Source organism: Perissodus microlepis, chromosome 13, assembly GCF_051167445.1.
Source record: "Perissodus microlepis isolate ML-2025 ecotype Zambia chromosome 13, ASM5116744v1, whole genome shotgun sequence".
Lineage (NCBI taxonomy): Eukaryota > Metazoa > Chordata > Actinopteri > Cichliformes > Cichlidae > Perissodus > Perissodus microlepis.
Genome location: NC_140473.1, coordinates 7,124,183 through 7,151,179, shown reverse-complemented (window position 1 = coordinate 7,151,179; position 26,997 = coordinate 7,124,183). Strand labels below are relative to the sequence as shown.

Genomic DNA, 26,997 nt, shown 5'->3' with positions numbered 1-26,997 from the left:
CATCTGTACCTGCTACTGTTGTAATAATAGTTTCTCTTGCATCTGGACTGCGCAAACTCAGAGGTCATCTCACATATGGTTCGCCCAACAGGGGGACAAAGGGCCTCAGGGGTAAGGAGAAGTGAACCCAGCAACACTGGATTACAGGGTGTAGGTGAGCTCTTTATTCTAAAGACCTCAACAGGGGGACTGTGAGATTATAATATTATTTTATGCCATGTTAGACCCCTAATTAAAGATTGTGAACTATTATGTAGTTTTAGTTTGCATTATTCTCCTGAATTAGAAGAAGGTGATAACTCTTGCATTTGTTAAACTGATTTGCATTACATTAGACTGCTGATTTATTGTGAATGAATGATATTGTTTTATGATGCATTATACTGCTGAGTTATAAGAAATACTGTTCGCAGAAAGTCATCGCCTTATTTGTCTGATTAGAAGAAAACAGAACATACTGGAGAGGTTTTCTGTCCCATCTCAGCAGGAGCAGATAAACAGGGAGCCAAGGTCGTAGCTTAGGCGCCGTGTGAGAGAAAGAATGTGAATGTTTAGGCTTTTATGATTAGGCGGGGGCCACTAGAGGCTATAAGAGTTTGATCAATGCTCCACCATTTTGAGATCTGATGCTGTCTGCGTACGGTGTCCATCTCCCACGCGTGTGATCATTAAAATCATCGTTTGACTCAACCCGGCCGGACCAGTGTTGTTATTTTGGTTTTTCCTCTTGTATCCATCCCCAATATTTGAATCCGTAACACCAACTAGCCTGGCTCTCGTTGTTAACGCTGTGAGGGGAAGTACGGTGTACTTCCAGCGCGTCACTACTACCAGCGCATTTCAGCCTGCCAGTCACCGTACTAGTGATGGGAATTACGGCTCTTTCTAGAGAACCGAAAGAGCTCTTTCGACTCCCAACCGGCTCTTCAGGTTGTTTTGTTGCTTTAATGAATTTATCAACAACAATATAAAATTATGCACAAAAGGAATTACTAATGTAATTAGTATTACTAACTAAAAAATGTGATTTTATTTATATATGTTTATATATAAATATATTCAATTTAATTTTATTTATATACCACCAAATCACAACAACAGTCGCCTCAAGGCGAGTTTTGGAGTTTGTACAGTGGCCCCTAGAAACAAAGCACGTACAAACTCCAAAACACATATAAACTCTAAAAAGCACGTGCAAACTCCAAAGCACATTGCTAGCGTTAACTGAACTTCCAAAACAGAGCTACGTAGATCACTTAAATTACACAGTTGAAAGCATATGTGTATTCTTTGTGTATTTATACACAAACACTCATATATATTCAAATAGTTTAAAAAAAATGTTCATTTACGTGTTATTACCACACACCAAAACTGGTCATTGGTACTTCCTGGCTTGTGTAGCCACTAGGTAACAAAAGCTCAACACTGCCCCTAGCATCCTGGAGCACTTCCGTTGTGTGCTCCAGGATGAGTTTGTACGTGTTTTGGAATTGCATGTGTTTTGGAGTTTGTATGTGTTTTGGACTTGGTACGTGCTTTGTCTCTAGGGGCCATAGTAAATATACTTTTATTTATTCACTCCACATAAAATGTAATAAATAAATTATATAATACAAAAACAACTATTTACATTTCAACTTTTAACTATTTAAATTTTCAGCTTTTTCCTTTTAAACAAATTTAAAGTGAAACAACACAATACACTGCAAACCACAACACAATACAATATAAATTAAAATATGCAAAACAAAAAGAAGATGCAGATTCTCTGTCATATGGGCCTGCGTGATATAATAGTTGTGGATGATTACTCTACCTTTCTAATGTGACGTTGTTGTCTTTGGCTCTATTTCTCTCTCTTTCCCTCCGCCTCTGTTCCTGTGCTACTGCGAGTGTAACTACTGCCCCTCCCCCCTCTGCTCAGCGCAAGCACAAGGCTCTTGTGCAGAGTGAAGCGGAAAAAAGTGAGCGAGAGAGGGTGAGAGAAAGAAGAAAAAAAAACATGGCTCCCAGTAAAGAACGGGCTCGTGTCGTTCACATCAAAGAGTCGGCTCTAAGAGCCGTTTCGTTCGCGACTGACACATTAGTGATGGTAAATTCGATTCTTTTTACTGAATCGAGTTTGAATGAGTCACCAAAATGAATCTGATTTTTGACTCACTGAGTCAGTTGCCCAGAGAGTGACAAAATGTACATTTTCACTCAAACTTAATATGTTTCTCTTTTCATGTAAATCCTACTGCTAAGATGAGTGATTGAAAAAGAAAAACAACTATTTTTATAGAGCAAAAAAATTAAGATTTCTAAAGGGAACATTTATTTTATTAGTATTTTCCTCAAATGTGTCAAATATATATTTTCTCATCTAAATGTCCACTGAGCTGTGAGCCAAGGGGCAGTAATGCGCCTTAACATTGGTTGCCAACCAAAAAGAAGAAGAAGAAGCTGTGAGCCAGGAGGGAGGGGCTGAGTGAGTGAATGGCCCTTTCTCAATTCTCAAGTACGCAAGTCCGTACTCGCATTCTTGGCGAGTCCGGACTTGCCAAGAACGCACAGGAGTACGGACTTGCCGAGAACGCGAGCACGGACTCGCGATTTGTACAATTGGAACACCAACGTACTTGATGATGTCACAGGTCCAGAGTTTTTACTGCTGTCCCCTCTTAATTTAACTGTGAGTAATATGTTATGAAGCTTTAATCACAGCCAAACCGATTTACTTAGGAACAAATAAAACACTGAAATACACCAAACATTGACATTTTGAAGTTACCTAAGAGACTTATATATCATGTTTAACCTGAGCAGCGAAAGACAGCGGGGGGGTTGAAAACGATGTGCCGGGAGTCTGCTGTTGTCGCCGGCTCTAGTAATCCTCGACCTACCGGTCTGCTATGGAGCTGGCGGGTCACAGACGTCTCCGAAAACGTCGGAGCACGTTTGGAAATATATGATATCTTGATAAATCAAGCAAATATTTGAAGTTTACACAGCTACATTCTCGCTTGAAATAACTTAAAAGTTTATTTTGTGACCCAGAAAGAGTAATATTTAAAAGTTTTTAGCCGCGCTCGTCCGCCATTGCCACGTTTGAGTTTTGGACGAAATGCATTCTGGGATATTTAGCTGTACCAAGTCCACACACGTCACCACCGATGCATGCTCGATAAAACAGGCGGAGCGAGAACACATCCGGGAATTTTTCGCGTTCTCGGCTTGATGCGTACTTTGAATTGGAATAGTACTTGGTCTCCGACTGATGACGTATCACGAGTACACGAGAACCCAAGTATGCACACGTACACATATTGAGACAGGCCCAGTGATTTGTTTACGCTACAATTCAGCACAGGAAGGGAAGGGGTGAGTAACTCAAATGTGCTGTTAGCATGTTAGAAGAGCGATGCTACTGTGAACAGAGGAGCTATTGTCTTGATGTGAGCTTTCTACTCAGGGTTTTTTCTTCCAGTTCAGAGCAGAAATGTTTCTGTTAAGAAACTGGCTGTTGTTTTTTCCCCACAATTTTAATTATACGCTAGATATATTTTTTACTAATGAAATTAGTTTGCTAACAGCAACAGGGATGAGTCAGTGAATGAGTCAGTTGGGCTTGTGAATCATGATTCACGAGTCAGTAAAGTGATTCTCGAGTATTGAACGATTCGTTCATGATTCGCACATCACTACAATACACCGCTAAAACAGAGACTTAACTGAAAAACACACATACAATTTCCACAAAGAATATTTTATTTTATAATATTTGATTCATTCACACAGCCAGGTTATGTGTCTTTATAACAACCTTCAACTGGATTAGGTTATACACAGTTTTTTATGTGTGCTATTCTTTAGGAGTTCATTTTAATATAGAGCTTGTGAGTCATGTCCAAAAGGTAAAACGAGGCTGCTTCTGAATTTCATTGTGAATTATCCTCAAATCTTCATCCCAGTGACCCAAATTTTAAGTCTATATTTAAGACTTCTGTTTGTTTTCCAGAAGAAAATTCAGTTGGACACTGGGCTGTCTGGTGCTCTTCTGTTTCCAGTGTGCATCATGAAACCAAAAAATTAGTTCTTACATAGCTGCTGGGATCTGGGTCACATGTGTTGTGTCATATGTGGTGTTGTATACAGCATACATCGGCTCTTCCTGGCCTAAAAATAAATAAACTGCTAGGCTGTGAGGGTGCAAAAATTTAATTAGAACATCTTAGTCAAAAATATTACCAGAAACTTTCTCCTTCTAAAAAGCTGGTTTAGATTTGGGATATGGTGTCATAACTATCACACTGAAGCTGAATGAAAATGTGTAGGTTTTTGGTTTTTTGTTTTAATGAGACAAATGTCTGACTGGAAATCCAAGTATCCTATGGACTGGGAGACCTTATTGTTTGAGCCATGCTACCAGACAAATACCATAAAGCATTTGAAGAACCTTTACCTCAACTAATTTTTAAGATAATGGCATCCAACTTTCCTTTTAAGAAGCATATCTTTCCCCTTTTTTTGTTTTTTCAGGATGATCTGAAATTGGTCAGGTTAGAGGCATTTGATGAAATAAACATGGGATGACCCAGTGAAGAGCTTCCAGCTGTGAATCATAGGCACAAAGTTCAGCCTTCAGATTCACAAAGAAATAACACTTTCCTTACAAATTTACGTCAAATCTTTGTTCCACTGACCCAATTTTAGGCCCAAATTTAAGGCTGCTGTTGTTTTGAGAAAACTCAGTCGGCTGGACTTTGTGCTGTGTGGCACTGTTCTGCTTCAGCTGTGCATCATGAAAACCAAAAAGGAATTCTTGTATAGCTGTATGCATCTGGGTCACTCTGCGGCTATTTTACTTGAAAGCGCTCTTTTTCAGGACTTTGTTCCATATGTCTTTCCCTCATGTCTTTCCAGTTCTCTATAAAATGAAGCTCACTGCTGAATAATTCACCACCACTTGGAGGTGAGTTATAGAACCAGAGAGGGAATATTGTTTTCTCATTGCTGATACCCTAACAGAGTAATCTCTTCGAGGAAACAAAGTACTCACGCATATAATATTCCTAAAAACTGAATCATATTGAAATTTTAGTAATCTGACCAGCGTCTTAAAAAATAATCGAAGATATGACTCCCATAATACATTAAAAGAATACTAACACACACACACACACACACAATGTAGCTCAACTTAATGTGCTTTGAGGCCACACAGCAAAAATGGTACATTCTTAATCTTCATGCCAGATAAGTCTACACACAGATTTCTTTATGCTGCAAAGTTGGTTTTTTGGGTATAAAACTCAGGGCTCATTTATCTCTACAGAAATATGAAATTAATTTGTCACTTTGAAATTTGATAGCAGGTGATTAGTACTTTAAAAATGTAGGCTAAATTATTTGCAAACCTTTACTATGGTTATCATGCAAGCAGTGGTTTCTAATCTCCTACTGAGGTCTTTACAGATTTTTACATCGGGAATAGTTTACTGTAGTATTTATGCTAGGCGAGGCTATTAGCTACCACGCTCTCCATCTAAGTGAGTTGTGAAATTTGTTGCAACTGTCTTTGTAAAAGAGATAAAGACATTTATTTTTGAACAAAATACCAAGTTGTGGATTTAGACTATCCAGCTTTCTTCACCATGTTTGTGTTCAGGATATTTTTTTAACGCACTTAGCATAGCTACCTAATGCTAAAGCATGATAAAAACTACACATTAGCATCGTGGTTCTTGACTGCAGCCTGCAGTGTCCTAAGTAGCTACTTTCCTACAAAGGCAACTTCCCTTGATGTCATAATTTTACTGAATGACTCCTTTTTACGAATTGATGAGATTTAGCTGAATCAATTTGTTGAGAGCTACAGTAATAGAGATCTGGGGGTGGGGGAATTGGCAAATTTCAATTAGCTAATGTCCAAACAGCTTGCTAACCAAGCTTGCTAGTTGCCGCTGATAATTTAGAACTCCGGCTCCTGATTAAAAAGGGGGAAAAAGCAATATAGCAGCAGCCAAAATGCTATTAGTGAGTTCAAAACTGAATGTTTGAAAGCTTACTAACCAGGTAAACATCATTTATTTAATATGTGTCAAAAAGTGACTGAATGATCTCACACTGTCTGCACCAAAATGTACGGTCACATCTAATATCGCACCAAGATACCCAGTTTGTAAAATTGTAGGTAAGTAACTATAAATTTGATATAAATGACGGTGATTATTTAAAGCAGTGGGGTCTTAAATGACAGCATGACAGTGGGAGCTTTACATCCCAGAATGCTAAATGGCTGTTTAACTGCAGGTACTTGTCTCCCTCCATCTCACCCACCTGCTCCAGATGGAGGTAAGGGATATCACAGTGTGTGGGCTTCATTGCTGGAAGCAATTAATTCCACTAAGCAATGGGATGGTTTGTCAGTCTAGCTTGCATGTCTTTTGTATTTGCCTCTCAAATGGCTGCATTTAATTCAAACATAAAAGGGGAGTGTGCGTCATTACAGAGGTCACATTTCTTCACACTGAGATTATCATTTTCTATATGTAGCGTAAACAAACAAGCCTTCAAATGTGAAAAATCAGTTCCCAATAAATTAGTTTTAATAATGACTTACTACAGTAACAATTTGCAAGTAATGAAGTGATTCTTTTTTTAAAGTATCAAAAGTAATTTTCCAGATGAGCGAGCCTAACCTTCATTCACCCCAAACCTGACCAGGACATAGCTGGAAGCCTAGTCTCATTATGAGGAGATTAGCTGTACAGCTAGGGTGACTCTAAGAGGATCGGATGGCCTCGAAATTCTCACTCTCTTCTGACTTTGTTATCTGGTTTCACCCCCACCTGTCTATCTAGGTTTTCCGACGCAGTGGGGGTCGGAAAACCTAGTTCTAGTTCTAATTTCTTTTCATTATCTATCATCAGTTTCACTGCAGGGGCCATGCTGTTATATCAACTGCCAGACTCTTCTTCTTTCTGGCTGTTGGAGGTTAAAGCAATGTATTTGCCAACGGCAAAAGTTGCCTCAGTGTATCCCCCATTCTGTAATTCATTTGTATTTGAGCTGGTGTACATTTTTTTCTTGTGTCAGTGTTTCTCTGCATCAAGATTAACAAAGAAAATCCTTGAGCGTTCAAAGCTGGTTGTCTTTCAGGAGGTTATTTAACTGCAGCAATCAATCTGCAGTGCCAACATAATCAACCACAGGCACTGCACAGGCAAATATTGAATATACCGTTCGCAGTAAAACCTGAACATCAATAGAAGTAATGAGATATTCTGCGGATAGCTCCTTTGTCAATACTTGTTGTATTCCAGTTGACGTGTGACATTTACCTGACTTTTAAATACTGAGTGTGTTTCTATCCACTTCCTGTCTGACTTCCTAGTCCTCCAGAACATGAACATGAAATACAGAGTTACTATATTATCTGCCACCAACTCGCACTAATCCAGGATTTTGCAGTCCCGTTGCTCGGATGGTTCTCATCTAGTCTGTTATGACCTTTTGTCTTAGAACTCCTCACTGTTAGTGTACTGTGTTCTTACTTTGTAGCTTTAAACTTCTAATTCTTGTCTCAGACTGTTTCTTTTAAATCTTTTGCTATTATTACTCAGCACACATTGTTACTTAATATTGTCTATTCATCTGAATGCTTCAGTGCATTTCACTCTGCTTGGTCAAAGCTGGTTTACTGACCCTGCAAACTGCTGAGCAGTAGTGCAGGACCACATTGCAGCAGTGTGATGATTTTTCAGACTGAGAGTTGTTTTCCATGTGCCTGTAGGTTTGTTTTTCCTTTCTCCCATAGTCCAAAAACATGCATGTCAATTGGTGATTCTAAAGTAGCTGTAGGTGTTAGTTTTGTGTGCACTATTAAACCAAATTAATTTCGTAGATGATGTAGCAACTTCTCCCTTCTTGGGTTAATGAATCCATTTGTGATTAACTTGAAGTGTTAGCGCCATTAAAGGTATAATTTCACAGTATATCTCCACTTGTCCATTAATGTTGTAGCATCCAAAAAAAAGTTTCTGAAGGTCTTCTAAATATTATATCATATTATAATAAGCTGTTCTGTGTTTCCTACAGTTCAGTTGCTAAGGAAACTTTTATTTATGAGAGGTTGTGTTGATTGCTGCACTGAGGTAGTACAGAGTGTGCAGAATTGTAACAAAAACAAGTTCAAGCAGTATAGATCTACAAGTAGGTAATTATCATAAATGTTTCATGCAGCACAAAAGCACATGTATAAATGTATAAGATGTCATTTGAGAAAGTATGCTAACGTTACTTGTGGCAGTAATGGAATGTGTTTTGAATTACAGTACTTTTGTGGCAACAGAAAATGAAAACAAAAAAGTATGTATGAAAATGACATTTTTTTAGGATTTTGGAAAGCAGGGCAGCACGGTAGTTAGCACTGTTTCCTTACAGCAACAAGGTCCTGGGTTTGAATCCAACAACTGTCTTTCTGTGTGGAGATTCCATGTTTTTCCCTGTGTCTGTGCTTGTTCTCTCCAGGTACTCAAGCTTCTCCTCACAGTCCAAAGACATGCAGTTGGTGGGGTTAGGTTAATTGGTGACTCTAAATTCCCCATAGGTGCGAATGATTGTCTGTCTCTCTGTGTTAACCCTCTGACAGACTGAGGTTGTACCCTACCGCTCGCCCCATGGCACCTGGTATTCCGGCTTTCTTGGTGTGAGAAGGCAGACAATGGTAAACAGCAAGTATTACCGTGTGTGCTCGTGTTCAAGATTGACATATGTTTGTACTGGCTTATCTGGAGTTGGTTTGGTAGGGATTGGATCCTATTATTTAAAATATTGTTTTTTATGTATTTGTAATTCTGTGATTTTAATGCTAAAATGTTTCTAGCTAACCTGCAGACTAAAAATCTAATCCACAGCACCATGCTGGTCTTGTCGGTGATACCAGATGTGATTGATCGAAAGTAACCAAGTCTAAATATGACACTTATTTCTTAATTTTTTCTTACATTTTTGAGGCTGATTAAAAGCAAAAATGAAAAGAAGCAGCGTTTTATATCAGTATACATCAATAACCCAACACCAGGATTTCTTTCCTATGCACTCCTTTGTATAATATGTTAAAAGGTTTCAGTCTTTGAACAGAATGAACAGTTTAAACAAATCTGACAAGGACACCTTACCCTGTCAGAGTAAGGACACTGGATATTATGAAAGAGAAGCGTGCCCAAAATCATTTGAATATCTTAACTTTTTTATCCAAACTACAAAAAGCATATAAAAAGCAAATAAAATTAACACAATCATTCCAAAACATGCTTTATGTGTTAAAATGAGTCAAAATAAGTAAATTTGGGGTAGAAAAACATCAAATGGGGCATTCTATCGGAGCACTAGGAGGATGTTTTTGCAGGAAAAAGTGAATCCTGATAAATATGATGAAGATATCTCAGAAAGCATCCACTAGATCAGATGTTGAGCTAAATTCAGTGATATATAATCACCATGCTTTTGCATTTTATCGCAGACACACCAAAGAATGGTGCACACCTCTTCCTCCTCATAGGCCATTGTTTCCTCTGACAACACATTTAACGTATGCCATTATTAATCATGAGCAACTATTAGCTTTTTGCCACTCAACCTAGAACAGGCTCACGGCCAGTAACAAAAGACCGTTGGTGTTTACTATACGTTCGCTTCACTTCGTGTTGTTTATCTGTGAGTGCACTTAACGTTCATTTGTACAAAGAAAATAAGAGTGTGTCAATCAGAAAGAAGAGTGTGTCCTTGGAGACAAGAGCAGCGTCTCCTCTGGCTAATGTGGCTTGTCATACAGCCAGCTGCACAGGCCAACGCCAGAGGAGGAGGTGAAATGAGGAGCACGGTCACTGATAAAGAGAAGAGAAAGCAGCATGAGGAAGTTTGAAAATGTGGAAGCAATTTTCCAAAAAAGAAAACTGAAACTCAAAGTATCTTTGACATGTCTGAATTAGCACAAAGACCAGAGGCAGCTGATTCTGTATGGATTCAACAAATATCTAGCAATGTGCTGCAATTAGGTGATGGTGTGTGGTTTACAGATTAACATATAATTATTAAAATATTATTTGTATAATTTCTTGCAACACTAGAACTACAATGTGCTTCACAAATTCACAAGAGAGCAGCTTCAAAGCACCAAACAGACAAAAACCCAAAACCGAGCAGCATTATTCATAGAGACCATTTTTTAAAATGCATTACACAAATGCCAGTGTGTACAAGCAGGCTTCAAATGCTTTTCAGACTGAGTCACAAGCTGATCTGATAGTGAAGGAACAGTTAGTGCGACAGTATTGAACTAAAAGATAAAAAGCACGGTCCCTCATTAAATCAGCTTCTATCCTGTTATGTTGAATCAGTTTAACTATCAATAACCAGGTCAGCTCCAGACCCTTTCACTTCTGCACATGACGTTCAGAACACTTCTGATCATCTGGTTTAGAATCCACAGTGGTTGTGTACAGAGACAAATTTACAAAAATACATAACCTTTTGCCTGATAAACTATAACAGGAGCTGCTGACGCGGAGCGGAATTAAAACAGCAACTCAAACTGAAGGCTTGTCCCGAAGCAATTACTTATGCAATTACTTTTTATGATGTTTATTCTGGATTCTTGTTCATTTTTCTGCCTCTTCATCTGCAAACAGAGCCACGTGTAGCAAGTCACCTCGAGCAGGATGTGCTGCGCTGCTGGAAGCACTTACATAAATTATCACATCTAACCTACTGACGGGGGTGCCGTGATTTTCTGGCCTGTGAGACAGAGGGTAATTCAGATATTAATTATGCAAATCAAATGTGTGAAATTGCAGAAAATTGTTTTCAAGTAGCCATCATCTTCTCTGCGAAGCATCCTCCGGATTCCCCTGTGTGGAGTTTAGATGAAATTTTTTTTGGATTAGCACCAATCCTAAAGACGCGTTTATGATAATGACATGCACACGCCTGTGTGAGGCTGTGAACATCAATCCAATAAATGCGACGTGGACGAGCATCCTCAGCATTTCTCACATGACAGCGAAGGACATCAAAGATGACACTGAGGGGTTGCTTGCAGTGCATGTTTCAAAGTGAGGTGGTAAGACATTGTTGGCAAATATGATATTTATATAATGATGACCACTGCAGAGAAGTTAGCCGAGCATGAGCACTTATTCTCATGGCAGATTCAGAAAACAGAGTCCAAGTGGCATGAGATCACCCAGGGATGAGGTGAGGACAGAGGCTGATGGAGACAAGCAGAAAATAGACAGCTGACACTGACAGGTCCCAGTGGGTGACTTTGTGTTTGAATGCATTTAATGTCCACAGGCTCTGAAGACAGCATCTGCAAAAAAAAAAAAAAAAAAAAAACAATAACAAAAGAAAAAAAACTAATTACAAAGATAAATCTTTGACACTTCTAGCAAGCAGTGAGTCAGTCAGCATCTGCATTTGTGCAGGAGTAGGTGTGTGCTGACGTCAAAGCTTTTGCAGGGAAGTTGAAAGAACCGTTGGGGAGTGACGGGGGCTCAAAAGAGAGATCGGCAGAAGAAACAGACGTGCACAAAAGCGAGTGCTGATGCACCGACATTATAGCTTCAAACTGCATCTGTGAAGAGAGATTTAGGTCAAGAGTGTGTGTGTGGGATCAGAAAAATGAAGCAACATCTATTCCAGTACCTTGAAACACAAACATATTTAAATATCACTGAAAATACATAAAATTGAGGTGGAGAAAAGAAGCTGAGGATGTGTACACAAACAAGCAGAAATATTTGTGAAAATAAACCAAGAATCTCTGCAAACAAAATGATTAGAGAGGATTTTTCTTCTTCTACTTAAGCAAACAAACACTTTGGAAATAACTGAGAAAAATAAACTCTTCCATTTCCACTGACTTTGCCTGAGTTATTTCGCTTTTATGCAATTAAAATGAAATGAATACTACATTTCACATTATCTCACCCTCAACTGCCTGTGGAAGAGTCCAGCTCCTTTGCTGCTAAATTCCCCACTGTTAGCTCCGTCCCATTTAGGCACAGCCAATTCTCCCTCGGTGCCTTTTGAAAACCAGCATACGCTTTTACAGGTTAGAGAGTTGGGAGTAATGTGTTGTGATGGACCAAGTTGAAAAAAACAGGAGGAGTCACAGGAATTGTTAGAAAAATAGGGTATTCATTTATTTAACCCAAAAATTATATTTACAAAAGTAATAAATGTTGAACTCATAAAAGAGGTCAAAGAAACAAAACTAGACTCAGGCAAAGAACTGTGAACTCAACAAACAAAACTGACCTAAACAGGAAATGACACACAGAGGTATATATAATGGCTGATCAGACCACTACGACACAACAGGGGTAACTAAACAAAACACAATCATAAACAACAAAAGCGATGCAGTAGAGTCCAGTTTGTTAATAAACTAAACATCAAAGAAGAAACTCAAAACCACTAACCCGAAACTCAAATATTTAATTAAGTACAAAAGCGTTTTTTTTTATTAAAGAAAATACACATTCTCCCCTTCAGCAGGAAGTGGTGGTGCAGTCCAATTATCCTTCTTTGTATTTAACGGCTTTAAACCCTGGTCACCACCTTTTGTCTGGCAACTCCCAGGGATCATGGCAGGTAAGAAACAGGTAAAAGAAACAAAGTAATCAACTGGTATGCATACATAAGTAAACTAAATGTGCCTGCTTACAAATAGGACAAATGTACTTAAACCAATCAATAAACTTATTGGAAACTAAAGTGTGTTACTGTGTTCAAATGAAGAAATAAAAATACCCAAGAGTTACTGACTTTAGAGTGTGGCCATGGTTTTGGCCATCACTGTGTTAAAGTGGGTCCAAACAACATTTTTGCCTCCTGATCTTTCTGATAACTGGACCCTACAGAGATTGTACAGGTAGTCCAGCTTCTCCAGGATGGCACATCATTAAAAGTCATCAACCCATCAGCAGGACTGGTATTTGCTCCTTTGTGCAAGGAAGACACTGGTGTGAATATCTCTTCCCAAACAATCAGAAACGGACTTCAGGAGGATGGCCTGAGAATCCGATGTCCTACAGTGGGCCTTGTGCTCACTGCCTGCTGTTTGCCATAGAATACCAGAACTGGCAGGTCCACCGATGGCACCCTGTGCTTTTCACAGCAGGTTCTTTCTGAGCACATGTGACAGTCGTGAAAGGGTCAGGAGAAGTCGTGGAGAACATTATGCTATGCGTAACATCATTCAGCATGAGCTGAGTTGGTGGTGGGTCAGTAATGGTCTGGGGAGGCATATTCATGCAGAGATGAGCAATTGGCGCCCTGACTGCCATTAGGTATCAGCATAAAATCCTTAATAAAATATATATATTTTGGTGGCTATTAATAAAATATATTTTATTAATAGCCACCAGGTTTGGAAACATTGTGCAATATAACACAGGTGTGGCAGCTAAAACCCTTTTGGATCCATGACTCAATGAGGACACAGAGCATCCAAGAACACTCTTACTCCTCCTCTGCGGCTCTGGGACTTGCAGACCACGGAATCAACAAAGGTGTTCTATCTCTCACAATGGCATGTTCTAATTTCCATTTCTGACAGCTCTGATGAAATTCTCATTCACACATGCACACATGTCTATCTTATCCAATTACTGTGAGGACAAGCTATGGTTTACTGTAATGAATTATTCATAGCGCAATAAGGATGCACCACAGAGGTTAGTGTGTCAGTCTAAAGTGTGCTCCTCAGAATCCCTTTAAAAGATTATTTCTCGAATTCAGCTGCCACAATTGCCCGCCGTAATTAAGTTGCTCTTTGCAGGGGCAGAATCGAGCCCACCAATCTGTGACTCGCTGCGATTAGAGTTTAATTCTGGCTGCCCTTGTAGCTGCACATGGACTTTGACTTGTGAAACGTTAAAATGAGATTTTAAAGGAGGAAGACTCATGACGTGTTATCACCGTGTCGCCATGCACACGTGCACATCCCTGTTCTCCAGTGACGCTAACATTTTTATTTATTTCTGACAGAAGAGAACAATTATTTTAGCTGTAAGAACGAGGCTGGAAACGTGAAAAAACACACAGACAGCAGACTTTTTTAAACTTGAGAATGGGCTGCATCTACAGCAATGTATTAAAGCTGCAGTATGCTCTGTCCTCAACTTCCAAGTTCAAATCCTCTCCTCTGTTAATCCCTCGGAGAGGGCAGGGATGATGGGACACACGGCCTTTAGAGAGAACCTGGTTTTGGCCACATGCTTTATTCTGCTATTTAACAAGATGAGCAGACGCCAGCTGTTGCAGCAGTGGATGTGGGCTGAGTGTAAGTCAGGAGCCACGTCATACATGACAGCTGTTTGTGGCATCAGACAATCTGAATTTTTGACTCGTCAAATTGCCCATCTGGGTCAAAGCAATAGTAAATAAATAATCAGTGGGTTTTAGTCATGCGGTGAGTTATTATTTAAAAAAAAATGAACATCATTAGTTGCAAAAGTACTGGGCTGTTTTTCTCCTCAATAATTTCACTAGATATTGTGCTCGGAGCTAAGAGCAGCCGAGGTAAATTGCTTGGCCCCACAAAACAATCTGTGTTAACAGGTCTGTAATCCATAAATTAACCTATTATCCTTTTCATAAATTCATGTCATGGTGAATTATTGTATTAAGCATATCCACAGTTAGATAAAATGAAATAAGTATAGCTACAAGCAATCCCTATCCACCAAGGATTCAGGCTTCAATTTCTTCCAAATGCTCTGTTTAGGACAGTTTTTCTACTCTTAGCTCTGTATGATGTCATTTAGAACACATATCCTTAATATGATCACCTAAGACACACGCACTACTGTTCACTTATTATGTTTGAGTGTTTTAGCTCGCGGAGCTAAAATGGTTTGTTTCAGGGAGGAACTGAGGGTCTGCACCAAGACCCAGAATAAGCTACACAAAGCTTAATAAAACTCTGAAGTATGCAAGGGAGAAAACAGGGGATTTAAAATGAGCACGTGTCTTCTTTGAATTATCTTTAAACGAGTTAATATTTGTGTGTAGATGCATATTCATCAGGGTTCCAATGTTTGCTTCCCCCTTTAGTGAAATCACATTTGGAAGGCCCAAGTAGGGGTGCAGCGAGTTCATTAAGCCAAGCTGTTTCACATTAATTTTACATCAGTTGTTTAATAACTTCAAAGAACCATACTTAATGGCTTTGAAATTAAAATTCTTTGAGGGAAAAAATTAAAACATAATGAAAAAAAAAGTGCTGTGTGAAAATGAACAAAGCAAAGAGTTTGAAATGTTTTTGAAAGGCTTTAACAGGTAAACAGGTCTGTATGACTTTAGTGACAAAAAGAGACAATAACATGTGAACTCACAGTTTCACATAGACGGAGCTTATATGCTGTGGCTTTGATTATTGCATTTGTACAACACTTTTATGGACAATTGTTTTTCTAGCTTACTTTGGCTGTCTTAACAATCCATCAAGTCTACCAGGTTTACACACAATTAGGTTAATTGTCTGCCGGTTAATTCTTCATATATATAATACAAACATGAGAGTATTCATTTTCTTTTTAAACTCATAGCAAGAAAGAGGAGCTTATAAGCTGCATTTCCCCCCCTCATCTCTGTATTTCAAAGGCTACACTTTTGTGTGTTGTTCTTGTTCGCCACTTCCCGCTACAGGACTTTGCTTTGTCCATTTCAGATAAGGACTGTAATTTTGAGTGAAGAATAAATTACTTGAATTGCCTTTCAGAAGGCCAAGAAGAAAAAGAAAAAGTCAGCAAGCAATCAGCTTTATTTCTGCCAAAAGCCGTGTGGCCATGCATGAAAGTAGTTGTAATGATTGAACGAGCTCATAGGGTCTGAATATCACCTCTGGAGCCCCACACGGGTTTCTCTAAAAGACACCGGAGGGTAGCCGGGTTCACCGCTGCAGCCTGACTGGAAAGAGTCAGGAAGCGTGTGTTGATGCTTATAGATGTCTGAGTGATGGTAGAACTGCCAGAGATAGAGCTCTGTCATGTTTGAAGTGCTAATGTTTGTGACGGAGAGGGGAAAAAAAGCTACTTTAAAGTTCATTATGGAGCTAATTCCCAGCACAGTGAGAGTAGCGTTACAATAATTGCATCTCCGGGGAGAAAAGCAGTGGGTGATTTTGTACATTCAAGCAGATGTGCATTGCTGAAATATGCTCAGAGATCACCTTTAGAGGGATTCCATTTAATTAAACATATGGCCTCTCGCTAAATTAAGAGAGAAGGTCTGATCGGATAGAAAAAGAGGAGAAAAAACATTAAAGACTTGTCTAAATTTAAATACTTATGGATAGCAGTAAAAGCAATAAGATTAAACATAAAAAGGATGCCTACACAGAACAAAAACTTAACTAGATATCTATATCTGAATGCTGTTGACCTATTTATTGATAATAGTTTAATTTCAAGTGCTGCTGGTCTGAACAATATATTGATGGACCACTGTTTCCCAGCATAACAGCACAATTGCATCACAGTTCTTCTTCAGTCTACTGTGTTTTTAAGGGGGAGATGGGTGTAAGTAATAATCACAGGCTTACGACTTACCCTCCTTTACAATATCCTTGGCAAGAAAGGAGAACATATTTTATTACAGAGTCGAGCTGTGGCATAAATCCCTGCTGTATGGAGGAGGAACATAAAGCTCCTTCTGTGCCTTGTATGAAAAACCTTTAAGTGGTGAATGAACGGCACGTGAGCAAGTGAGTCAGTGGGTGAACTGCACAATTTAAGCACTTCCAGTCTGTGCAACAGCCCCACGTCTTAAAGAGAATTCTGCTATTTTAAATCAACCTGTAGGCGCAGAGAAACGAGGTCAGACACAAACAACGTCGCCGTGGGAACCCTGCGCTTCAGCAGCACAGTGACATTTCTCTGTGGAAAAAAACGAGGTGGAGGAAGACCACCTCAAAATGTCACAGGACCCACAGATACGCATTTGTTTTAAAAAAAAGGCAAATCAGAACAGTTAATGAACTGTCACCATTTGGTTTCGAGTGCACGTGAGACTCTAAGTGTGAAAAGTTTCACAATACAGAATATAAGCATGTATGTGAAATCTCATCATTACCCCTTTTTACACTGGTAATATAAAAACAGTTGGAGAACATCCCCATCCTCTCTAATCTGTCAGGCATAAGATTACTGTTCAATCAATTACCAGCAGGTGTTAGGGACATGACTTCAGGTGTTCCTCATCAGTGTTTTGACCTTTTACTCACAATACACCCTTAGTTGAGGTAGGCCCAACCACAGGATTGTGAAGTCTGGGTGTGTGTTCCTAACAACCCTCCTCATCCACAGCTCAGAAATTAATGCTGGTAGATGATGGGCAAAGAGAAAAATTTTAAGCTCTGCATTATACTTATTGTGATATAATTAGCCTATGTGCGTCACAAGAAATCTGGGGTTTTAATTGGATTACAGCAGTCCTCAATTAAAAGTCATAAATGAATTTCCATTTTAAAACATGCGGAGGCCTTAAACGGAAATAGAAGTAGGGTAAAATAAAGGCATGTAAGTAATGCTGATGTTTGCTAAATTGGTTCGTTTCATCTGCCTGTCAGGACCTGGAGATTGAGATGATATTTTAATTTCAAAATAAAAGCGGTGGATTGAAAGCACAAGTCAAATTAAAGGGTCAGCTGCATTATCTGTTAACAGTTTGAGCTATGAGGTAATTCAAGAAAGAAAGAACGCCTTTATTTCAACATGTATGTCTTTGTTTTACTTTTTAAGATTACTCCTAATCTCAGTAGACCTAAATATAGACCTAAAAATACAAAAAGTCTTACTTTGAAAGTATAAAAGGAAGCCTGACGTTCCTGTTGGGTCTGACTTGTCACTGGTATATTGACCTAGTTTCAGCAAACAGCAGTCTCAGGTTGGCTTTTGAATTAGCGGCGCGCGAGGAGCCGGTGTGGGAGCGCCGACGAGCGCACAGCCTCTCGTGCCCAGAGACGCGCGCAGCACAATGCTGGAAACCAAGTTTCCATCCGCGAAATGAATCTCCCTAACGAAACCAGAGCCGGGAGAAGTACAGAACATTACATTTTCGCACTTGGCACCTACAAACTTCTCGCTTTTACCATTGGGACTATCGGAGTATTCGGCTTTTGCAATAACGTCTTTGTCATAATACTCTACTGTAGGTTCAAAAGACTCCGGACGCCTACCAATTTGCTGCTGGTCAACATAAGTTTGAGCGATTTTCTAGTTTCTGTCATCGGAATAAACTTTACCTTCGCTTCGTGCGTTAAAGGCGGATGGATTTGGAGCCAGTCGACGTGCATCTGGGACGGCTTCAGCAACAGCTTATTTGGTGAGAGGAGAAAAATAAAGTCATTTAATCGTTTATGCTAGCATGTGTTAACATTTAATGATTTTTTAATTAAAATAATTTACAAATATAATTCTTTAACCCTGTTACATTTTTGTGTGTCTCGCACTATATGCAAGGAAATAGCGGCTCAGTGTAAATAGGCAGAAGGCGGAGAGAAGCTCATTAATAACAAAGAATGCACTAGGAAGGTATGAAGGACGTTATCAGTAACATAAATCTAAATATAATTGGGGGTTTTTATTTTTTTCAAATGACACTTTATCTACGAGTTCTTGTGCAAATTTCCTCTCTTCAATTGTATTAAAATACAGAGTAAACCATGCAGTCCCTCCCTATGATGAGCTGTAGTAATATCTAGCTGCTATGCTGAGCTTTATATTGTGTATTTTTTTCTTCCTGTATTTATACTTGCATCATACAGTGATGAATCTTTTGACACCTCCCTGCGCCTGCCCTTCTATGTTTGCAAAAGTGTCCATTTATTTCCAGCATAAGTCTATTCATCTGGGAAGTGTGAATAAACATTGAGGGTCATTGTCTGGGTCGCACCAGCGTAGGAATTAGAGCTCAGCAGGACTCATGTGTGGTAATGAGCTCATTAGTGCTAGCCTCCAAGTCTTCTTTTATTTTTTTTTCTCCCGCTTCAGCAAATGAAACCCAGCGAACCAGCTGGACTTCTGTCATCCTGCTGTCCTTTAAGTGACATTGTCTTCTTTCCACATATTCCAAAGGGCACACTGCCCGCCTGTGACCGGTGTGCAGCACTGCAGCAGTGGTTGTGGCTTGCAATGTACATGTCACAGGAGAATTCAGAACCAAAAGGCATACAAAGATAGTGTTGATATAACAGTTTATATAAGATCAAGTCTTTCGTGAATAAAGTGGCATTGAAGAGAGAAGATGCTGCTTTCTGTCTCTTTGACCCTTAGATAACCTCCCTTTCCCCCTTGTCAAAAGGGGGGGGGGGTGGAAGGATTCTATGTGATATTTGATATGTGAAAAACTCAAGGTCATACAGGTTGTCGTGGCTTGAGTGGGTGTGAGCACTGCAAATCCAGAGAACCTGCTTACACTGAGCATACTGTTACAATTGAGGTATATAAAAATAACCCCCTTGGCTTGACAGTACGTGTGCCCTCCAATAATCCATGCACAAATAAGATGTCTTCTTTGCACATTACTTTAAGTGTGACTCAGTAACTGACACACAAAGGGCCACAGGAGCTGCAGCAGTAAGCCCTGGCTGTTCTGTCCAAGCACGTCCTTCCTTCAGCTGGTTTGCTGTGGCTCAAACTTAGCGCATACTATATAACGTCTCCCTTTGTAATCTGTGCATCCACCTATTGATGCTGTATCTGTCTCATTCATATGTAACAAAAGAATAATAAACCTATCTGAGCTTACATAACTGGCTGTACATGTATATAGGTTAGGGGAGGGTGTATGATGAAGTTTGACTAAAAATATTTTCCCTGGCATATTGACCTAATTTCAGCAAAGTTATTGTAGATGCTATACCAGGGCTTTAAGAGGTGCTCTTAAGATTGCATGCCGTATAGGCTTATAAGTAAAATGATGCACAGGATGAACAAAAGAGCGACAGCTATGCACACAAGCCACTTCAGTAGGTATGGTAAAAGCAGGCTGTGTAATGCAGATGCGGGTCCTAAAGGTGTGTGTGCGTAGGAGTCAAGAGCCTCTTTCTGTGCATCTTCACAGGGTTTTGCACCAAAATGATTGAATGTGATGTCCAGACACAAGATGTTCAGATTTGTGTTTACACTGAGTGCGATGTACACTCAACCCAGACACGCTGAGTAGCCACTGACCCAGATCCTGCAGTGCGCGGTCTGCATTACTCAGTGTGGTTGTCTCTCTCCCTTTGCTGCCAGGCATCGTTTCCATCATGACTCTGGCGGCCCTGGCTTATGAGCGCTATATCCGGGTGGTCCATGCACAGGTGGTGGACTTCCCCTGGGCATGGCGAGCCATCGCCCACATCTGGCTCTACTCCCTGGCCTGGACAGGTGCTCCCTTGCTCGGGTGGAACCGCTACACTCTAGAGATCCACAGGCTGGGCTGCTCTCTGGACTGGACCTCGAAGGACCCAAACGATGCCTCGTTCATCCTCTTATTCCTCCTGGCATGTTTCTTTGTGCCTGTTGGTGTCATGATCTACTGCTATGGGAACATCCTGTATACAGTGCAAAGGGTAAGGAATAAAAAGGATTGTTTGGGTTTTTTTATTGCTTGCTTCTCTTAGAAACAATAAGATTAATAAACTGAATGAACAACATAGGATTGTAAATGAAGGCTAGCCTATCAAAACATTAATCACGACGGTCGAAACTTATGGTACACATCCCCACAAAAATACATCTCTATTCAAATATTAACCCCCATTTCAGATGCTTATCGATTTATTGATGTAGAGTTTTGTATGTTGTTATTTCTCACTTCCAGAATAGTAGACTTCAGCTGTTTTAAGATTTTGCACAAAACACATTTTTATTTTTGGGTCATACTCCTGAAACATCTTTTTTTTTGCTGTAACTTGAATTTTCACTGCTGTTTTCTTCCCTTGTCTTATAACTGACAGCTCAACTGTGCAAGCATGTACAATAAAAGTGAGACATCAGAGAACAATACAAAAACAAAACTCCAGCTCTTATACCCGACAACAAATTCCAGTGTGTAAACACACTCCAGCTGCTTTGAGTGCTAACACCTCAGTTCATGTGACACTTGAAGTGTCGCTGTCTTTCAGCTTACACATGAATTAGCACTGATGTGTCGCAGGACTTCCACTTCAGCTGACTTTGAGGTCAGTTCATCACATGCAACGAAAGAACATTTCAGCGTTTTATACCAACTTACAAAGGATATTTCAATGTCATCACTTGATCTCCAAATTGACGAATCAATTGTTTAAAAGAAGAGAAAAAAGTGGAACTAAAAAGAAAAAGCTAGAGGAACAACAGCTTACCTAAGCAGAAACTGCTTAAGTTAACTGGCAACAGGTAATAAACATGACTGGGTATAAAAACACCATCTTAGGCTACGTCCACACTAGCCCGGATAGATTTGAAAACGGCATTTTCGTCTGAAAACGCTCTGCGTCCAACTATCGTTTTCAGTCGTTTTCACAGAGTTGTGCGTCCAGATTGAAACGGACGAAAACGCTTATGCTCCAGTACTGCGCATGCGTGAAACGCAAGACGATTCGACCTGACTGATTTCTGTCTGCCGCTTATTTACTTTCCGGCTCTTTGAAACGTCACGGCAAAATGTCGAGGAAAAGCGTTTTTTAAATGGACTAACAATGAGGTGGAGTTGTTGCTGCGAGTAACACAAAAGTACAAAGTTGCAAAAGCGAATGAGAATTAAAAAATCTGAAGAAAAGCTATCTGAAGCATGTACAAACTGATATTAATCTTTAATAGGGCTGTCAAAATTGAGAGCAAACAAAACAACTGCCGTATAATGCCCTCCGCTATCTTAGTTTAATTGGTCACATGACTAAAATGTGTCATCGTTTTTGAAAAGGCTCCGGGTTTGTTGTCCACACTGCGACGTGAAAACGGCGTTTTCAAATGTATCTGCTTTGGAGAGCGTTTTCAAAACATTGCGTCTTCCTTGACCGAAAACACCGTCTCGGTGTGGACGGAAGGCCAAAACAGAGAGAAAAAGATGCGTTTTCATTTGAAAACGTTGAAATGTTCTGTCATGTAAATTGTTACATGGGCTCAGGAACAGTTCCAGAAATCATTATCTGTGAACATTTCACCATGCTATCCTCAAGTGCAGATTAAAGCTCTGTCATGCAAACAAGAAGCCATATGTGAACATGATCCAGAAATGCTGCTGTTTATTCTGCCCTAAATTTAATTTCAAATAGACTAGGGCAAAATGGAAAATTGTTCCGTGGTCAAGCAACCTTAAAATCTGACATTATTTTTGGAAAACATGGAAACTGTTTTCAAAAAAGCAAGAGGAGAGCGTCCCTCAGTGCTTAGTTTAAAAGCCTGCCTCTGGTGTTATGGGGCTTGCAGATCTGGAAACACACCACGAATCTACAGGTTTCAGAGCAACACATGTACCCACCCAGATTACATCTTTTTCAGTGAAGGCCTTGCTTATTTTAGAAAGACAATGCCAAAACACTGCATACTGCAGACATTACAACAGCGCAGCTTTGTAGTAGAAGATGCTGAACTGAACTCTGCAGACTTCACACCAATAGAACGAATGATACGCCAAACATATTCAATTAGTATCAGCTTCTATAGCAGCTGATAAATAAAAAAAGTAATAAAGACAGGGGAAAACCATGTTATGAGTATTGGCATTGCATTGTTTGTCTACCAGAGAGCTCTCTGTGACTTCACTGTTGGAAACATAACCAATATTAGGGAAATCTGTTTATGTACTTACTTTGTAAGTATTGGCTGATATATTGGAATATCACTAAATATTTGTGTAGTTTCAGCTGAGGGGTTGCATTGAGTGAAATCTAATCTAAAAGACATCTGACAATTTAAATTTTTAGTTTGTTTAAAACAGAACATCAGTCATGTGGCTCCACCTCACAGTCCATCACACTTCACAGGTTATTGTAATGTGTGGGATGGATTGTAGATTGACACTTTGCCATGGTATAAGCTCACTGGGCCTTTAGTCGAATGCCCTAAAAATGGTCGGCATTTACAAACTGTGATTGGCGAATGGAACAGGAAGTCTTAGTCAAGAAGCCACAACAAACAAGTCGTCACTTCCAGACGCTAAGTAAGCATACTAGTCAATAGCTTCCCAAATTGTTAGTACTTAAACTCAGTTACTGTTGCAAAAGTTTTTGTTTTTTTATTGTTGTTATTTTATACCTTTAGCCAGAGACTGAAAATGCAGACTCTGCGGCGTTCATTTGAATAAAAAACACTCCTTGACCTTAAAGGGTTAAGTGCTGCCTTTCACACCTTTTTCATTAACGGCTGTTTTATCATTGCATTCCTCTGTGCCTTTGGGACCTGTCCTGTACGCTAGAACTCATCCAGAAAACTCACTATTGTGCTTCTTAGAAGCATTGCCTTAAATTCTTGTGGCAAAGGACAAGTGATATGAGTTCAGTTTATTTTAATAATGTCACGAAAAAATACTTTGTCTGTGAAGGAATCTGCAGTCATCATTCAGGAGATGACTGCTGAAGTGACACAGCATATTTTGTAATGAAACATGTAAATGAGAAAGGGACTAACTGATTTCCAAGCCTTTCTGCATCAGTTTCCTTTCTTAAATATGCACAATCATGCAGGAAGTGTGAGCTGCTGTGTTCTTGGAGCACCTCAGAGGCCTGGGTGGATTTGTCACATGTCACAGTATTTTGGGAACATCTTCAAAGAGGAATAACTCAGTACCCTGCAGACTATTTCTGGTTTGATATGAGAGCAGCTGGCCGGCTTTGCTACAGAAAGAAAATCTTATTGTAGATATGTGAAGGCCTGGAGAAACAATAGAATTTAAGCATGCAAAAGGTTGTGGATTAATAAGAAAAAGAGCACAAATTGTAAAGTCATAAATATTGTATTCACGTCTATGTTCAACTGCTGTGTTCTTTTTTGAGCGAGTCTGGAGAATAGCTATATTGTTTATCATCACATCTCTTTAGCTGAAGGGTAGGTTTGATCTGCAGTGTCGTGAACCCAGCCTGTTACCAAGGCATTATCATGTTTTCACAACTTTTACGATGTTACCAACATCTTAAGATACAACTCTCAAGAGGAGAAGAGAGATAAAACGGGAAATTAATGTAATCTATCTTATTGTAACCAGTAAACTAGCCTGACAGCTGTAGAGCTTTGGGTGTGTTTAAATATAAAAAGAAATAGAGAGAACTCCCAATGAAAATGAAAACTAACTTTCTGTTTCTTAACTATCCTTCCATCCATCCAAGTGGCTACTAAACCAATAAATTTACCACAAGAGACACAGAACCGGGATGGCCACTCCAAATAACAGCCGTCCTGACACAGAGCTTAAATTGATTTAATCTGAGTCGAAAGCTGGACACAAGCTGCAGATTAATTTGTTCTGGTATATGTTTTGACGTTGACTATATGGATGTACACAAGCAGCTCCTGCGAAGTTAGCAGGAGGGGAGGTTTGTTGTACAAATCCTACCGGCAAGAGGGTTAGGTTCACAAAGTCTGTTGCCATGGTAACTGACCCAGAGTTTAAATAACCGTCTCTTTGCCTAAGCCTGCTTCCTGGAACAGGCCCCAAGATGAAACACAGACAAAAGCCCTAAGGATGATAAAAAATAAAACAAAGAAAAACTGAATAAAAACCACTGAAATGTGACTATCGAAGTAGAAGAGCTGCTGAGGGAACAAGACAGGGGAGAATGGGGAGATCAGTAATACAGCACAGGTTGATATATATCCCAGAGTTGAGAAATTACTTTGGTGTAGCAGGTAGAAATTAGGATTAATCCCCCCCAAAGAACATAAAATTGTCTTAGATAAGTAGAATAAACTAATGAGGCTAAGCAAACAAACAAAATCAAAGACTATGACATAAATTTACTTTATGACAAAGTGTCACTGTAACTTGTTTGCTTGATAAAGAAATATCCCATCATGTCAGCATCCTGCTCTGTCCTGTTTCTTATAGCTGCGCTCTCTCCAAGACCTCCAAACGGTTCAAATCATCAAGATTTTGCGTTATGAGAAGAAAGTCGCCGTGATGTTTCTCCTGATGATAACCTGCTTCCTGGTTTGTTGGACACCCTACGCTGTCGTCTCCATGATGGAGGCCTTCGGCAGGAAGAGCATGGTCTCTCCCACTCTTGCCATCATCCCATCATTCTTTGCCAAGTCGAGCACGGCGTACAACCCCCTCATTTACGTCTTTATGAGCAGAAAGGTTTGTAATCAAATTATTTTTCTTTCTTTTTTTAAATGTTTGGGGCGAGGCTACCGCTCCAGCACCAATCTCTTTGTGTTGCTGCTCAAAAATCAGCCCAGGTTAGGCTGCTGTCTAGAATACATGATATATTTCACTTGAGAGTTCTGAATAGCCGCTTGCTGTGTAGTTTGTCATCCCTCCCCCAGAGTAACCACAGCTGACCTATAATTAAATATGGACAAACACAACAAATCGATAGCATCTCAATGTGAGGGGACGGTTTCGTCTCCTCTTGTGTAAATGCAGCTTTAAGTAGCAAATTGCAGGAATATTTTTCCACAAAATGTCACTATTTTAAAAATATTTTTCCATTCCTTAATATGGTGAGCATAAAAATTAATTTTATTTTGTATGTCAGAGTGAAATGGTCCGGACCACTAGTCTTGGTTTGCTGGCTAGAGGCTGATCTCTTGTGTGTTTGACATACTAATGAGTGAAGAAAGGAGGCTGTTGTTAAATACCAGCCTTTGCTTCTGTTTCTCTTCCACAGTTCCGCCGCTGTTTGCTGCAGCTGCTCTGCTCCCGGATCTCTTGGCTGCAGCGCAACCTCAAAGAGCGCCCCCTGGCTCCGATCGAGCGTCCCATCCGACCGATCGTTGTGTCCAGTACGTGCAGCAGCACCAAGGCGCGACCCAAGAAGAGGGTGACCTTCAATTCCTCCTCAATCGTCTTCATCATCACCAGCGATGACTTCCAGCACCTAGATGTGACCTCCAAGGCTGGAAACTCCACGCAGTTCAATGTTATCCAAGTGAGGCCACTGTGAGCCAAAAACACCGGACTTCTCACCCCACCACTCCGTATGCCTTAGGACCTAACATACAACTCCAAGCCAAAATAATCCTGTCTGACCTCCCTGGCTGTTTCTGTGTCCACACGTGGTTACAGCCTGGTTACAGCTTCATGTATAAACCCAACTGTAAGCCCAAGTTCTCAAATGAACCAGTTTGAGTAGTATGAAAGTTTGACATCCTCATCTAACATCGGCTGTTGTGATATAAGTAACTTAATGTAGTAGTGGTGGTATTTTTCTCACACGCATTTGTCAGATATGCCATACAGTATATGTGACAGCTGTAGGACTTTGTTGAGTATATGAAAGGCAGTTGAGGACCTGAGTTTGGCTTAACATGTGGTAGCATTTTCATTTTTTGGTTGGTACCCAACTGTGTATAATGGAATACAAGCCTTAGATTCTTAGCCATAACCCATAATGCACAAACTGACATTACTGTGTATGGATTCAATAAAGAGACCCTATTTTAAGCTATCTAGCCTGTTTACTTAAGCTCATCTTATTTCAATGTAAATATCAAGTGTGACAAGATCAGTCACTGTGAAATTACACTTGGTAGATTTGTATGTATTAGGACGATGGGAGTAGCCCTACTTGAAGACTAAGAGGAAATGAGACTAAGACCTTTGTGACACGCTCCTTTCATTTCCTCCTGAGCTGTCAGCTACGAATAGATTTAATGAATGGTTTTCCTTAGCTGATAAAAACCCTTTTAACTGTGGATGTGAGAACGAGTGAGAGGGATTTTGTCTTTTTAGACAGTTGGAAAACTGGGACTTGGTTGATTTCTTACTGTATTTTCACTATGAAGCATATCTTATAATAAAGACTGGAAACAG

General features: G+C 39.8%; 1 protein-coding gene across 1 annotated transcript; it reads left to right on the top strand.

The window, feature by feature from the left end:
- Positions 1-17,918: 17,918 nt before the first annotated feature.
- opn3 (opsin 3) lies at positions 17,919-26,628 on the top strand. The gene is made up of 4 exons (XM_084948777.1): positions 17,919-18,381; positions 20,295-20,614; positions 25,069-25,320; positions 25,853-26,628. Exons 1-4 carry the CDS (start codon positions 18,063-18,065, stop codon positions 26,126-26,128), a joined length of 1,167 nt encoding a protein of 388 aa, XP_084804903.1. The 5' UTR covers positions 17,919-18,062; the 3' UTR covers positions 26,129-26,628.
- The last annotated feature ends 369 nt before the right edge of the window (positions 26,629-26,997 follow it).